Here is a 14,478-nt window from a genome sequence, read left to right as displayed (position 1 = left end):
TTTTTTTTTTTTTTTTGTGAGATGTGATTAGCTCCCTTTCCGGTGTGGGCGGGGCTTAATGCATCTGACGCGAACTAGTCCCCCGTGTGACCATTGCGGTGGGACGCGGAAAAAGACACATTTTTCGGCGGATGGACACTTGTAATGAACTGCTGCTTGTTGTGAATTGCAGCTCAGATAGTAAGGAAAGATGTTGTCGTGTGAGGAATGGATGAAAGTAAAGTTTTGTTGTGGACTTCAATGCTGCCCGGCGGAGGAATACCCCGGGTGGGCGGAGCTTGACAGTAGTGGGCCCGCCAGTGTGAGTTTGGCCTCGGTCGTGAGTGGATGTTGTGTGTCGGGAGGCATGACTGGGACAGACTGACTGTTTATGATAAGTGTTGTGGTGCATCAAGACCACAGGTGATTTCCCCGATGTGTGTGAACTAATTCAGTGTTGTTCAAGATGCACGTACGCGCAGGGATTGTCCTGTGGGTATGGTGCTGTCTGGCCCACCTCGCCCAGGGTGAGTATTGCTGTGTGTGTGTGTGTGTGTGTCGTAGTGGTGCTGGAACAGTCTTGGCTTTGGAATTAATTACTCAGTGCTGGTGACTGTTAATGTGTGTGCAAGACTCGTGTTGTGGGAGTGTACACGTGTGTGTGTGTGTGTGTGTTGGTGTTGTGTTGTGTGTGGCAAGGGGAGTAGTATGTGTGATTGTCTATATGAGGGCACATGGTACTGTGCACTGAAGGAGGGTGTTGTGTGTGCAGCCGTGGTGGTTGGTGGTGGTGTTGGTGTCCATGGCGTGGGGCGGCGTGGTAATTACATGGGGCAGGTGGTCGCGGGCTGCACCACCACTGTGTGTGTGTGTGTGGTAGTGTGTGGTGTTGTGGTGCGTGGTGGAGGCAGGGCACAAGGCAGGAGTCAGTCGTGGGTCGCGCGGCGCGAGCAGCATTCCTTCAGGATCGCCTCAGGCCAAGTCTCCAGCCTTTGTTGGGAGTCGCGCGCCCTTGCTCGCCGCGCCGCCGCCGTCGCACCGCCGCAGGCAGCGGGGACGTGCCTGGGGGAGACTGGGGGCCAGGGCTCGTCGTTGAGATATAATATGTGTATTTTCGGTGCAATATAAGGCTGCTACGACAGTGTTTGAATTTTCCCGGGAGGCGATGGTGGGCCTGCCAGATGGTGGCGGGGCTGCCAACCTTACCGATGCAGAGTTTCCCAGGGATGGCTAATTAATTTGCCTGTGGGACTTTGGATTTGATTCTTTGGCCATGTACTGGTGCCCTAAGGATTTGTGCATATAACAAGATTGTAATTTGTAAATCCGTATGGATGTAATGTAATGGGCGAGCGGAAATGGAGCTCCCGGTTGGCAGCCCTGTGGCCGCCAGCCGCACAGCTGCTCACGGAAGTCAGGGAGGCTGCTTGCCTGTCTGCCTCAGCGGTCCCTCATCCCGCTCCCTGCCGTCACTCTCGCGTCCTGCTGACCTGCTGCAGGACCCCTATCTTGGTGGAGGAGAGAGTGTCATGAAGGAGAAGGCTGGTGACGCGGCGTGACTGGCGCCAGTGACAAGAGGCTGTGCCAGGCTTATCGGCACGCGGCTCGCGCGGTGTTTGAATTTAAAGCGAGCACACGTGCTGGGCTGTACTGCTTCCCTCAGCTGCTGCGCGGGCGGCAGCAGCCTGACAGCACGGGTGGCCCAGTGGCTCTGGGACATGGTTACCGTCTGGCTGGCCCTCGGAGCCCTTGGGGTCACAGGACTGGATGTCCCAGTTTCTGTCTGGCAGCCCATATGTCCTCGGTAGAGGCACAAAATTCTGTCGCCATTCTCTCCCCCGCCAGCCAACGAACTTTTCACCGGAAGTAAGGATTCTGTCCCAGGTGGTTCAGATTTCCATCTGGCCGCGGGCTGTGCCTTGTAGGCCTGGTGGGCGCGGCCACCTGACAGGGCAGCGACTCCTCATGCCTAGTCCATTGAATGTCTCCCTTGCCTTCACTATCATCTGGTTGACCAGCCTCTCAAGAATGCCGCAGACCAGTTCTGTCAATGCGGATGACACATGCTGTGCAAATATCTGAACAAAGTGGGAACATGTTCGTGCAGCCCACCTGCAATCCGGCACAGGTCTTGTATGGCAGGCCTTAGTGCCTTATCGGCTGTCTCTGCTTAGCCCGTGACACAGCCTTCTTTTTGCCAACATCGGCAGCCCCATCACTCATGGTCGTTGTGTGTGTATGTGACAGCTTGGAAGCGTTGCTGTCAGCAGCACCAGTGTCACCTGGATTCACGCAGACCCAGCAGTAGGGGACGCCTCTTACCACGGGGCGCGGAATGTGTCATTTGGGCGAGGAGTGGAAAGAGCTCACACAGGTTCATCGGCTCGGGAGGTGCCGGGATGGGCGGTGGACAAACCGTTCACTCACTCAAAGGACGCGATCGATACCCGGCAGGGAACGGAACTTTGGCAGGGTATCCATAAACGTTGCGGGTGGGGCTTAGTGGAGGAATGGGGCGGCAATATTATCGGGTGGCTAGTGGGCGCTTTCTGCACGAGTCAACACATGCAGGACAACACTGCCCCCTCCCCACCTCACCCCTGGGATCCGTCTTGCTGGGGAGGGTGTTGTGGGATGTAATGTTTGTTGCTTTGTGCGACTCTTAACATGAATCTGCTATGCTATTGCTGTTGCTCACACTACTGAGAGCACCAAGAAGGCTGCAGTAGGGCAGTAGGTCTAGGCATGGCAGCTGGTATTATCCATACTTAGGTCCACCAGTCTATGGCCACATATCATCACTGCTCATTGGTTTGTGTAGTATTCTCTTAAAAGATTACATTTGGTTGTGTTTATTCCAATCAAATAAAACTATGCATTTTTTTTTTTTGTTAATTTTCTCTTGTCTTTTTAAAATTATATTATCAAACTTGAATCCATTACTTATTGTTCTGTCCTGACTATTACTATAAAAACAACAACTACTGCTACGTACTGTTTTCTTCTACTACTGCTGCTGCTGCTGCTACTGCTACTGTAAGTGGCGTGTGGGATACCTATTACAGTTGATCACCTTGATTACTTATTCGCACAATTGGGGAGAGGAGCAACAGGTGAGAGAGAGAGAGAGAGAGAGAGAGAGAGAGAGAGAGAGAGAGAGAGAGAGAGAGAGAGAGAGAGAGAGAGAGAGTTTAATATATACACTGTTTCCCATAGTGAGTTATACTTATATTACAGTTACACTTCACTTTAGGAGCAAGCAAGGCCACAGACAGGCGGCGTAGCTCACAAGGGCACTTGTGTTTATCTGATGTCATCACGCCCTCCTTTACTCAGCCTTACCTTACCTTACCTTACCTTGCATTACTCGACCTTACTTACCATTACTTTACTATAACCTTACTTATCCTTACTTCACTTTACCTAACCGTACTGTACACTACCTTACTTTACCTTGCAACAGCCTACCTTACTTACCTTACCTCAGCTTACCTTACTAACCTAACAGTACCTTACCTTACCTTAATCAACCTTACCTCACTTTGACTTAGCCCACCTTGCCTTACTTTACCTTACCTTATATCACCGTATGTTACCTTACTTAAGCTCACAATACCTTACCTCACCTTACCGTACCTTACCTTACCTTACCTTACCTTACCTTACCTTACCTTACATTACTTTACCTTAGCTCACCTCCCTTCACCTTACCTTACCTTACCTTACCTTACCTCACCTCACCTCACCTCACCTCATATCACCTCACCTCATCTCACCTCACCTCATTTCACCTCACCTTACCTTACCTAACCCAACCTAACCTTGGGTCTGTCTAATATGCAGTGTTTCCTTGACCGCTGTGTTTAGGGAATAGTTCAATGGAATATTAGGCGTTCACTTGCCTCAAGAAATAATGTCATAATGTACAGAATGTTTTAGACAAAGAATTATAATTTGTTACTTTTGTCATCTATCATTTCTCAGTTCTTGATCTTTGTCTTATTGTGAAATAGTGCATCGGTTTGTATAATTGCTTAAAGCTCCGTAATGACTCAGCACTAACATCCTGATTACTGAGTCCATTCAATTCATTTACCATTATTTGAGAACCAGTTGTTTCTTATCTCTTATATGTAACTTTGTTAAGCTTGAACCCATTATTTCTTGTCCTATCCTGCTTACTGACCCTGAGGACCTGGCTTGTCACCCTTGATATGTCCCTGTGCTATTTAAAGACCACCATTTCTTAGGACAAGTGTGTAGTTCATGCAGATTTCAGCGAAAATGTTTGTGGTGTGCCAATGTAGTGGTGGTGCTTTGCTTGGTTATAATGGTGAGGGGCGCTGCGCCTGCTGGGAGTGAGTGGTGATGCTGCTGGTGGTGGTGGTGGTGGTGGTGGCAAGCTATAATGAGTGATAAGAGCGTTAGTCACAAGTCGCGATAAGCTGCCAGAAGAGAATGATAGACTCGATAAGGTTTAGTATAAAGCGATGCACGGACACCCAGCTGCTGCTTGGTGTGTGTGTGTGTGTGTGTGTGTGTGTGTGTGTGTGTGTGTGTGTAATAATAATAATAATAATAATAATAATAAACGGTTTATTCTTTAGGCAGTCAACAAACTGAAAATGTACATTGGGAGTAGGGAAATACTTGACATTAATCCTAAAGGTAAGTCAAATCTAGAAGGGACTATTGTGTTTGTGTGTGTGTGTGTGTGTGTGTGTGTGTGTGTGTGTGTGTGTGTGTGTGTGTGTGTGTGTGTGTGTGTGTGTGTGTGTGTGTGTGTATGCGCGCGCGCGCCTGTATGCTTGTAGAGAGACACGTAGGCCGTCCTACTGTTTCTTGTGTTTAGGCAAGTGGGACAGGTTGCGCACGCACACACACACACACACACACACACACACACACACACACACACACACACACACACACAAGGTGAAGGATACATTCTCACGGGGTAGAGTGTCTGGGATGTGTTGTTCGGTCAGATCTCAACCGCGGTCGCCACAGTCCGCCTTCTGTTTCACCACAACTGTGAGGCTCGGGGGAGGGGAGGGGGCGTGGACCACCAGCATCACCGGGGTGTTGCTTCCCCTTGGGGGTGTGGAGGAGCCCCTCGTGTGGTGTGCGGGCAGCAGCACTTCCAGGGTGAGGGCAGCCTCTGTGGGCGGCGGCGCGGCGCCTCCGAGGAGGCAGGACAGGGCAGGCCAGCGACCATCGTGGCCGCGGTGGTTACATTAGAGTCGTGAGAAGGCGGGCATGAGCCTGCGCCAGGCCCCGCCAATTAGGCCTTAATAAGGATACGCCCCAGTCCCAGTGGGAAGACCTGCTGCTCCATTGCCTGCTGCTGCTGCTGCCGGTGGTGTTGCGCTGCCCTCGCCAGAGACTGGAGGCGAGCCGTCTGTGTCTTATCGCGGGGTGACGGGCGGCCAGATGCTGGACTGTGGCTGGCGCGGCAAGCGCTGTATTGGCCCGCTGTGATTTGCAGGTCGGGCAGCGAGGAGGGCGCGGCAGCACACGTGTGGGTGTTGCTGTGATTGCTGCAAGGTGGGGGTAGCTGCTGAGTGCCGCGGCTGACCGGATACAGAAGCAGCAACCCGACACCGGGCCAGCTGAGCCTGAGGGGGGTTGGGGGGGCGTCTCAGGTAGCGGGGCCATTGTGGCAGCCACTCGCATGATCTCCCGAGGAAGTGAGCAATTTGGGCGAGGGAGAAGGGAAGGGTACGCGGCTCATTGTGGGAACCGGACAGCAGGATGATGCAGGTGGCCGCTCCCGGTCCCCCCATCCCCAACCCCTAGTCCTCTGGCGGTGTGATGTGTGCTGCTTCCTTGCCGCCGCGCCGCCCGGGACTCCATGCCATGTAGTACAAAGTTGCCTGGCTGCTGAGCCTCCTGGAGTCTCTCTGTGGAGGCCGTGCCGTCACGCAGGCCGAGGCCGCGCGACCTGTGCCGGCAGGTGGTCGTGCCGCCCATTATCTGTTTTTGTGAGGTGATAAGGCGTATCTGGGCACGAGATTACGGCGCCAGATAGTGTGACAGACAAAGGACTCGCCGGAACTTATCGCCGCTGCTCGCTTCCCGGCGCGCGTCTCGAGGCCTCGCCCCGCTTATCTCACAATCACGTCCTGGCCGCTGCTCGTTGCTGCCGATAAAAGGTGCAGCAGCCCGCGGCGTGCAGGACTCCCGCCCATTAGTGGCCGTAATGACGACGCGGCCGCAGGTGTCCAGCCCCGCCCCGCCGCCACTCGTGCGTGCCCCACCGCCGCGATCCCGCCGCTTAATTAATGAGGGCACCGCGGCGGGGCATGGGAGAGGGACGCGGGGCCGCGCCGCCCCGGGGCATGTAAATGTTTTGCCGGACACTGAATGAGAATGTCCAGGGCGGGGAGGACGCGGCGGGGCCTTGCCTTATTTAGCGGTCTGGCCATGTGGGGAGAGAGAGAGAGAGAGAGAGAGAGAGAGAGAGAGAGAGAGAGAGAGAGAGAGAGAGTTTTACATCATCATGATTCTAATTGAATATTTTAAATAGTTAACCTTCCCTTCTTATTCATTACGCTTGCTTTATTTATTTTATTAAGATCTTATGTACTTTTATTTTTATTAATTTATCTATTTTGTATTTTATAATATATGTAGATTATTTCATCAGTGCATAACGGAGAGAGAGAGAGAGAGAGAGAGAGAGAGAGAGAGAGAGAGAGAGAGAGAGAGAGAGAGAGGGACAATATGACCGTTAGGAAGAAGGAAGCCGCCGTACCTTTAAACAGCCGTGCACGTGGTGGGCGGCCGCGTCCCTCACACGTGTTTCCCGCTGCCGACACCCTGTCCTCCCTCAGCACTCTTATCCTCTTTACTCCTAACCCGATTGTCGTGGTAGTAGTAGTAGTAGTAGTAAAAGGAGGAGGAAGTGAAGTAGCAGCAGCCGCAGTAATTGAAGGAGTGGTGATGATAGTAGTGGTGGTGGTGGTGGTAGTAGTAGTAGTAGTAGTAGTAGTAGTAGTAGTAGCAGCAGCAGCAGCAGTGTAATGGCGGCTGGGGGAGTATCGTGTGTGTGTGTGTGTGTGTGTGTGTGTGTGTGTGTGGAGGGGAAGGAGGGACACTTGTTGAGCCTCCTTCCTCCCCTGTCAGCCCTTCACGGAGGAGGAAGAGGAGGAGGGGGTAGAGGAGAGGTAGCCTCCACCCCTGATTCTTTCCCTCCCTCCCGCTTCTTTACTCATCCTTCCTCCTCCCGCCCGTGTCAGCCCCTCCTTGTCCTGCTCATGTCAAGTCCTTTCCTGCCCCTGCCAGTCCCTCACAGTCCCTCCCGGTCCCCACAATCGGGGTCGGGACAGGAACGTTCATATGAGGACCATTTCGGGCCACGTGCGCCATGGACCGAGTGGTTACTTCTGTCCCACGGCGCTGACTTGGGCGTGTGAGGCGTGGGTGCGTGGGAGGGCGAGGACAAGCATGGAGCATGTGGCAGGAGGGGGCAGGGAATGCGTGGCGTGTGGTGTGCGGGGGTGGGCATGTCACAGGGGCGGGAGGAGGAGGAGGAGGGAGCGTCGGCAGGCTTGAGGAGCCAGGAACGGCCGCTGATTGGCTGAAGGCTCGGGCCAGGGAGCGCTGAGTGGCGGGCCGAGGGACGCAACAAGTGCCTTCTGGGGAGTGTCAAGCCGGGCCACATGTGCCGGACACCCGACCCGCCGCCGCCCGCTACGGGGACACGAGGGCGGCGGCTGGCTGCTACTGGCTCTAGGCTGCTGCTCCCCCTGCGATGCTACGCCGTCGGGGACGTGGGTGGAGAGTGGCTGGCTCAGGACACAACTTATCGGCACTGCTCGGGTGAAACTGAGATACCATAATACGATTAGCATTTTCAAGGGCCACGGATCGTTCGGGTGGGTTTTCGTGGATGTTCCGCCGCCAAGACCAGGGGAAGGGTGCTCGCTGGCTGGCTCAGGACAGTACTCAAACACTGCTCGGCTGATATTGAAGCTACATAAGCGTTTTCAAAGTCCACGAGAATCACTGGTCGGGTTCTCGTGACGTTACGCCGGCAGCAGCAAGGGAAGGCTGCTCGCTGGCTGGCTGGCTCAGGACACTTCACAAACACTGCTGCTCTCTCTCTCTCTCTCTCTCTCTCTCTCTCTCTCTCTCTCTCTCTCTCTCTCTCTCTGCTTGGGACTTTTCAAAGGCCACATAATTATTATTCGGGTTCACATGGGTGTTGCGCTTTCAGAAAGAAGGGTGTGCGCTGCCTCGGTCAGTCTTCACAAACACTGCTCGGATGGTATTGAAGTAACAGAAGCGTCTTTCATCCGAGGATTAGCTTAGGTTAGGTTTAGATTAATACATTTCTTTCATATCACAGCTAATCCTTTTATTGTATAGTTCATATATTACCCAAAAAATCCCGAAATTAATATTGTTTCCATCACCTCTCATTGCGCTCTCTCTCTCTCTCTCTCTCTCTCTCTCTCTCTCTCTCTCTCTCTCTCTCTCCTCTCTCTCTCTCTCTCTCGTCTCTCTCTCTCTCCTCTCTCTCTCTCTCTCTCTGTTTGGCACTGCTTACAAAGACCAGTAGAATCAATGGTGGTGTGTTTTCCCTTTCATTGCTGTCACTCCCTTGTTTGCGTCACCAGAATCACAAAGGCGACTGAAAACCCAAACATCTTCTCTAGTCTGTTAAAAGTTATCGAATGATGTTGAAACGTTACTAGAATCACAAAAAACAGCCTTGAGAATCCCAATATCAACACTTGTCTCCTTAAAATACCACTAGAATCACACAGATAGCCTTGAAAACCGCTATTACTTCCTCTAGACGCGTTGAAATACCATTAGAATCACACAAATAGCCTTGAAAATCCCAGTAACAACCTCTAGTCTTGTTGAAATGCCAGTAGAATCACAGAAACAGCCTTGCAAACCCCAATAACTCCTTTTATCCCATTAGAATCACCCAGACAGCTTTACAAACCCCAGCAATGACCTCTTAGTCTTGTTAAACCACTACCAGAAACACACACAGCCTTGCAAACCCCAGTAACAACCTTTAGCCTTATTAAACTACTACCAGAAACACGCACAGCCTTGCAAACCCCAGTCTTTTAACAGTGGCCGAAATGAGACCCATATTATTGTGAATCACTTACGTCCCAGCCCGACCACTTACTAAAAGCACTAGTGTTTTACGGTTCTGGTGACAAATTAACAAGGTTTCCACATTATTAACAGGGGGAAACACTCTTGAAACCCCGCCTAACCATCGCTGTTGCCTTTGAAAATAGTCGTGGTGAGAGAGCATAGCGTTACAGAATACCGACATGATTTGAAACTCACGAAAGAGAAATCAGATTTGTTGCCCCCGACCAGTCTGTTTTGTGATAAACTCTGATGTAGGCGAACGGATGGAAAGGGGAAAGGAAGAGCGGCTGGTGCTGGGGGGGGGGGGAGGGAGGTGCCAGGGGATAGGGGGAGGGGAAGTGGCCATGTGGGGAGGAAGGAGGGGGGGATCTTCTTGTACTGGTCTCCGCCACCTGGTCCCTTGGGAGTGGGGGAGGGGGAGGGGAGGACGCCACCCTTCTCCCTCCTTTTCGTCTACAGTACCCTCTCTCTCTCTCTCTCTCTCTCTCTCTCTCTCTCTCTCTCTCTCTCTCTCTCCTCTCTCTCTCTCTCTCTCTCTCTCTCTCTCTCTCTCTCTAGGATAGCAGTTTCTTGTAGTGGTAGCAGTAGTAATAGTAGTATCAGCAGTAGTAATAGTCATAGTATCAGCAATAGTAATAGCAGTAGTAGCAGTAATAGTACATGTAGTAGCAGCGTCTCTTTTAATACTTTCCCTAATCACCTCTGTATTTCCTTCGTCGGGAGAACTGTAGTAACAGATACCTTGGCTGGCCTTGCTGGGTCCTGCCACACGCGGCCCTCCAGGACTGTGTTTGGGGGAGGACGGCGGGCGGGGGCTGCAGCGTGTTGTGTGTTGCGTTGGCTGAAGGCCGGGAGTGAGGACAGAGTCAGGCTGGGTACTGGTTGAGGCAGGCTGGGCCAGTGCTGGTCTGGCATATCACTCACTCATGTACTCAGTCAGTCAGTCACATATTCGCCCAGTCAGTCAGTCAGTCGTTCATTTATTCCTTAGTTTGTTCGTTTCTACACAGACTCTCTCTCTCTCTCTCTCTCTCTCTCTCTCTCTCTCTCTCTCTCTCTCTCTCTCTCTCTCTCTCTCTCTCTCTCTCTCTCTCTCTCTCTCTCTCTCTCTCTCTCTCATTAATTCAGCCTTGGACGATTCTCAGGCCTTCCTTCCTCTCCTTCCCACTTCACCCACCCCCTCTCTGTTCTGTCTCCATCTTATACATACAACACTATAACAACGCAGCACTTAGTAATGACTCTCTCTCTCTCTCTCTCTCTCTCTCTCTCTCTCTCTCCTCTCTCTCTCTCTCTCTCTCTCTCTCTCTCTCTCTCTCTCTCTCTCCGCGGCCTTTCCTTCACCAGTATTTGCAAATAAGAAGAGAAAAAAAAGCTTATCTCTGTAATGCATGACGGTCCTTGGGCAGCGGTGTGGGTGCCACGGAGTCTTGCCCTTTGTTTAATACCTCACCCCTTAGTCTGTCATGCGTGTATCCCTCCGTGGGGCCAGCGCAGGAGTGGGACAAGTCTTCACGTCACGAAGCCCTCCCATAGCCGGATGCAGGCAGTGGTGTGAGGAGTCAGCTCTGATAGGGACTGCCACGTGTAGGCCTGATGGTTTCTTGCAGCTTCCCTTATTATCTTATATTCTATGCTCCGATGTTATAGTCACGTTTTCTTAACACTCACTGCGGCACGAAACATTTAGCATCAACAGACATAATGCATCTACAAGAAAGAACATGATTAAAGTAAGAATAGATTTTGCAGTTTTTATCCAGTTTAAAGATTGGAGGTGGCTGTAGAATAAGTAGAGATGTGTCAGAGTGATTGGTAACTAAGGAAAGGTGTACCAAATAGCAGTCAAAGGGTTAATCAAATACTGTTCTCTCATCAGGTGTGTTTTCAAGGGCCAGAGAGTTGTTAGATCGTGTTTTTTTTTTAATGATTATCTCTCATTGACAATACAGAATCTGTGCCAAATTGGTGAAAGAGAGACCAGACTCCTGCATTCCTGTACCATCATAACCCAAAACTACATCGGTCATTAGAGTGAGTTACCTTACAAGTTCCGGTCTCACCCTTGCGTAAATGCCTCGTCGTTCATTCCTGCCCTGTTTTGATTGATGCAAGTGTTAGATGCTTCCTACCTACGTTCTTTTCCTAGCAAGACTTGAAACTACTAGAAGAATTGGTGGGAGGAGTCAGCTGATGGCCTTCCAGTGTCAGCCGTTCGTAGATGCTTCAACTTTCATTTCTGTCCGGTCCTGATTAATGCAAGAGTTAGATACTTAAACTTTCTTCCTCTCTCTTTTACCAGCAAGACCCGAAACTACTACAGGAGGGGTGAATCTTTTGCTATGTCAGTCTTATCCTATATTCTGTCTTGTTTGTCTAGATAAGAATTAGACACGATGCACCTTTTTCCTCTATTTATTTATTTTATTATTTTTTTTATTTACACTGAACTACCACAGGAAACATGAGTCTTCATAATTATAATCCAGTCTCACCCTTTCATTCTTAAACTCCTCGTCTGATTAGTGCAAGTAGTAGTAGTAGTAGTAGTAGTAGTAGTAGTAATAGTAGTAGTATAAATAGCAGTAGTAATAGCAGCAGCAGCAACATTAGTAGGATCAACAGCAGCAGTAACAGTATTCTTCCGTCTCCCTCGCGTGACCCAAACATACTGCAAGAGGAGTGAGGTCACCTGCGTCTGTCTGGCTCACTTCACCTAACCTCACCTCCCATGACCATCTTCACCAGCTCTCCCTCCCTGGCGCGTCTTGACCTGTGTGTGTGTGTGTGTGTGTGTGTGTGTGTGTGTGTGTGTGTGTGTGTGTGTGTGTGTGTGTGTGTGTGTGTGTCGCAAGGAGGGGCGAGCCGCGGCGGAAAGATGGAAATGTGTTGGTTGTGAGGACGTGATGGGCGGGCAGGACGGCAGGTGTTGTGCAAGGAAGAGAGAGAGAGAGAGAGAGAGAGAGAGAGAGAGAGAGAGAGAGAGAGAGAGAGAGAGAGAGAGAGAGAGAACATCAATAACATTAGCAAAAAAGAGGAAAGATAGAAAGAAGACGAGAGAGAAAAAGAAGGAAGAAAAAGAAAGAAAAAAATTGAAGAACATGTGTGGTAGAGAGAGAGAGAGAGAGAGAGAGAGAGAGAGAGAGAGAGAGAGAGAGAGAGAGAGAGAGATGGGGGGGAGTGATTGATGGTAGGAACGAGAAGAATATTCAAGAAATATCAATAACATCAGTGACAAGAGGAGGAAAGATGGGAGGAGGAGGAGGAAGAAGAAGAAGAAGAAGAAGAAGAAGAGAGACAGGAAAGGAAAGTGAGGAGAAAGAGGAATGATTGAAGAGCAGACACACACACACACACACACACACACACACACACACACACACACACACACACACACACACACACACACACACACAGGGGTCAGCGGTGCAGGAAGGCCTCTGTGACTTGCTGACTTCCATACAAACTCAGAACTGATGCGATCTTAACAGTAGCGGAAGCTTTAGAGTTGAACAGTGCCAGGGTGGTGGTGGTGGTGGTGGTGGTGGTCGTGGTGGTGGTTCTTGTGTAGTAAAACGTAATCACATAGAGAGAGAGAGAGAGAGAGAGAGAGAGAGAGAGAGAGAGAGAGAGAGAGAGAGAGAGAGAGAGAGAATTTAAAGTGGCATACGTATAAAAAACGCATAAAGAAAAAAATACTACAAATGATGAGGGACTTTTCAGAGAGAGAGAGAGAGAGAGAGAGAGAGAGAGAGAGAGAGAGAGAGAGAGAGAGAGACGTGGAGAGTAAGAAAGTGCAGGCTGTGGTTGTGTGGGCAGGCAGGGTCGGTGGTGAGAGCAGGGCCTGGTGGGGGGAGGGGGCAGGGAGGCACAGCAGCAGCAACAGCGGCCGCGGCAGTGGTCACGAAGCGCTGCGGGGCCTCGCCGGGGGACACAGGTCGGGCCCTCGCCGCCTCACGCTACGCTGCACACGCAAATATACTCTTGGCCAGAATGTGCCTTCCTCTGCCCGCCTTGCTAGCCTTACCCGACATGCCTCTCTCAAATATACTCATACACATCTACTCCTGGCCATCGCAGTCTCCTCCCGCCCGCCTAGCTGGCCTTACCCGACCTGCCTCTCTGCCTCTCTCAAATACACTCATACACATCTACTCGTACTCCTGACCATCTCAGTCTCCCTCTGCCCGCCTAGCTAGCCTTACCCGACCTGCCTCTCTCCCTCTCTCAAATGTACTCTCAAATACATCTACTTTTGGCCATCTCAGTCTCCCTCTGCCCGCCTAGTTAGACTTAACCGACCTGCCTCTCTGCCTCTCCTCTTGGCCAGCCTCAGTCTGTCACAGCCCATCCAGCTAACCTTTCTCTCTCTCTCTCTCTCTCTCTCTCTCTCTCTCTCTCTCTCTCTCTCTCTCTCTCTCTCTCTCTCTCTCTCTCTCTCTCTCTCTCTCTCTCTCTCTCTCTCTCTCTCTGCCTCGAGTAAACATCGGAATTTTGGTGTACAATTCTTCGCTCTTGACAAAAACTCTTGATCTTCCTTTCTCCGAGACAGGCCGGGGGGAGGGAGGGAGGGAGGCGGCGGAGCGTGGAGACCTTGTGTGTGTGTGAGTGTGTGTGTGTTCTGTCCCTTCAAACTTGCATGTATTTCCTCTTTTCTCCTTTAACATAAGAGTCTGTATACTTGTGTTTTTTGAGTCCCTGCCTGGCTGTGTTCCCGATGTACAAGTTGATAGGTGATAGGATCTGACTTGCAGTAACCTAACCTGACCTTACCTTAACTACCCTAGCCCAACCTAACCTAATCTAACCAAACCTTTCCTTGCCTTACCTAACCTAACCTAACTTAACCTAACCTTACCTACCCTAGCCCAACCTAACCTAATCTAACCAAACCTTTCCTTACCTTACCTTGCCTTACCTAACCTAACCTAACTTAACCTAACCTTACCTACCCTAGCCCAACCTAACCTAATCTAACCAAACCTTTCCTTACCTTACCTTGCCTTACCTTACCTAACCTAACCTAACCTCACCTCACCTCACCTCACCTGGCCTGGCGTGACGTACCTGTAGCTTTCCATGCCTCAGCTTGTAATATCTAGTCTTACCTTTCCTTACATTACTTACCTTCTGCTACATTACGTTACTCAATCTTACCTTACCGGAATTGAAAGTTTGTTAATTTTTCACGTATGAGAGAGAGAGAGAGAGAGAGAGAGAGAGAGAGAGAGAGAGAGAGAGAGAGAGAGAGAGAGAGAGAGAGAGAGAGAGAGAGAGTGGTATAGGGGCTCTAAGGAAATATTGAAGCTGGAGAGAGTGAGTGGCGGGAAAGCCAGAGAGAGAGAGAGAGAGAGAGAGAGAGAGAGAGAG

The 14,478-nt window shown here is 50.8% G+C and overlaps 1 protein-coding gene across 1 annotated transcript in view; it reads left to right on the top strand.

Annotated features, from left to right (window-relative positions):
* The first annotated feature begins 292 nt into the window (after positions 1–292).
* Positions 293–14,478, top strand: part of LOC135108171 (neurogenic locus Notch protein-like) — a 101,523-nt gene continuing 87,337 nt past the window's right edge. The window contains 1 exon segment of the mRNA XM_064018937.1: positions 293–506. Within this exon segment, the coding sequence (XP_063875007.1) occupies positions 446–506 (61 nt within the window). The 5' untranslated portion in view covers positions 293–445.

Source organism: Scylla paramamosain, chromosome 16, assembly GCF_035594125.1.
Source record: "Scylla paramamosain isolate STU-SP2022 chromosome 16, ASM3559412v1, whole genome shotgun sequence".
NCBI lineage: Eukaryota > Metazoa > Arthropoda > Malacostraca > Decapoda > Portunidae > Scylla > Scylla paramamosain.
Note: the sequence above shows the minus strand (reverse complement) of the source record. Positions and strands in the feature narration are given on the sequence as shown.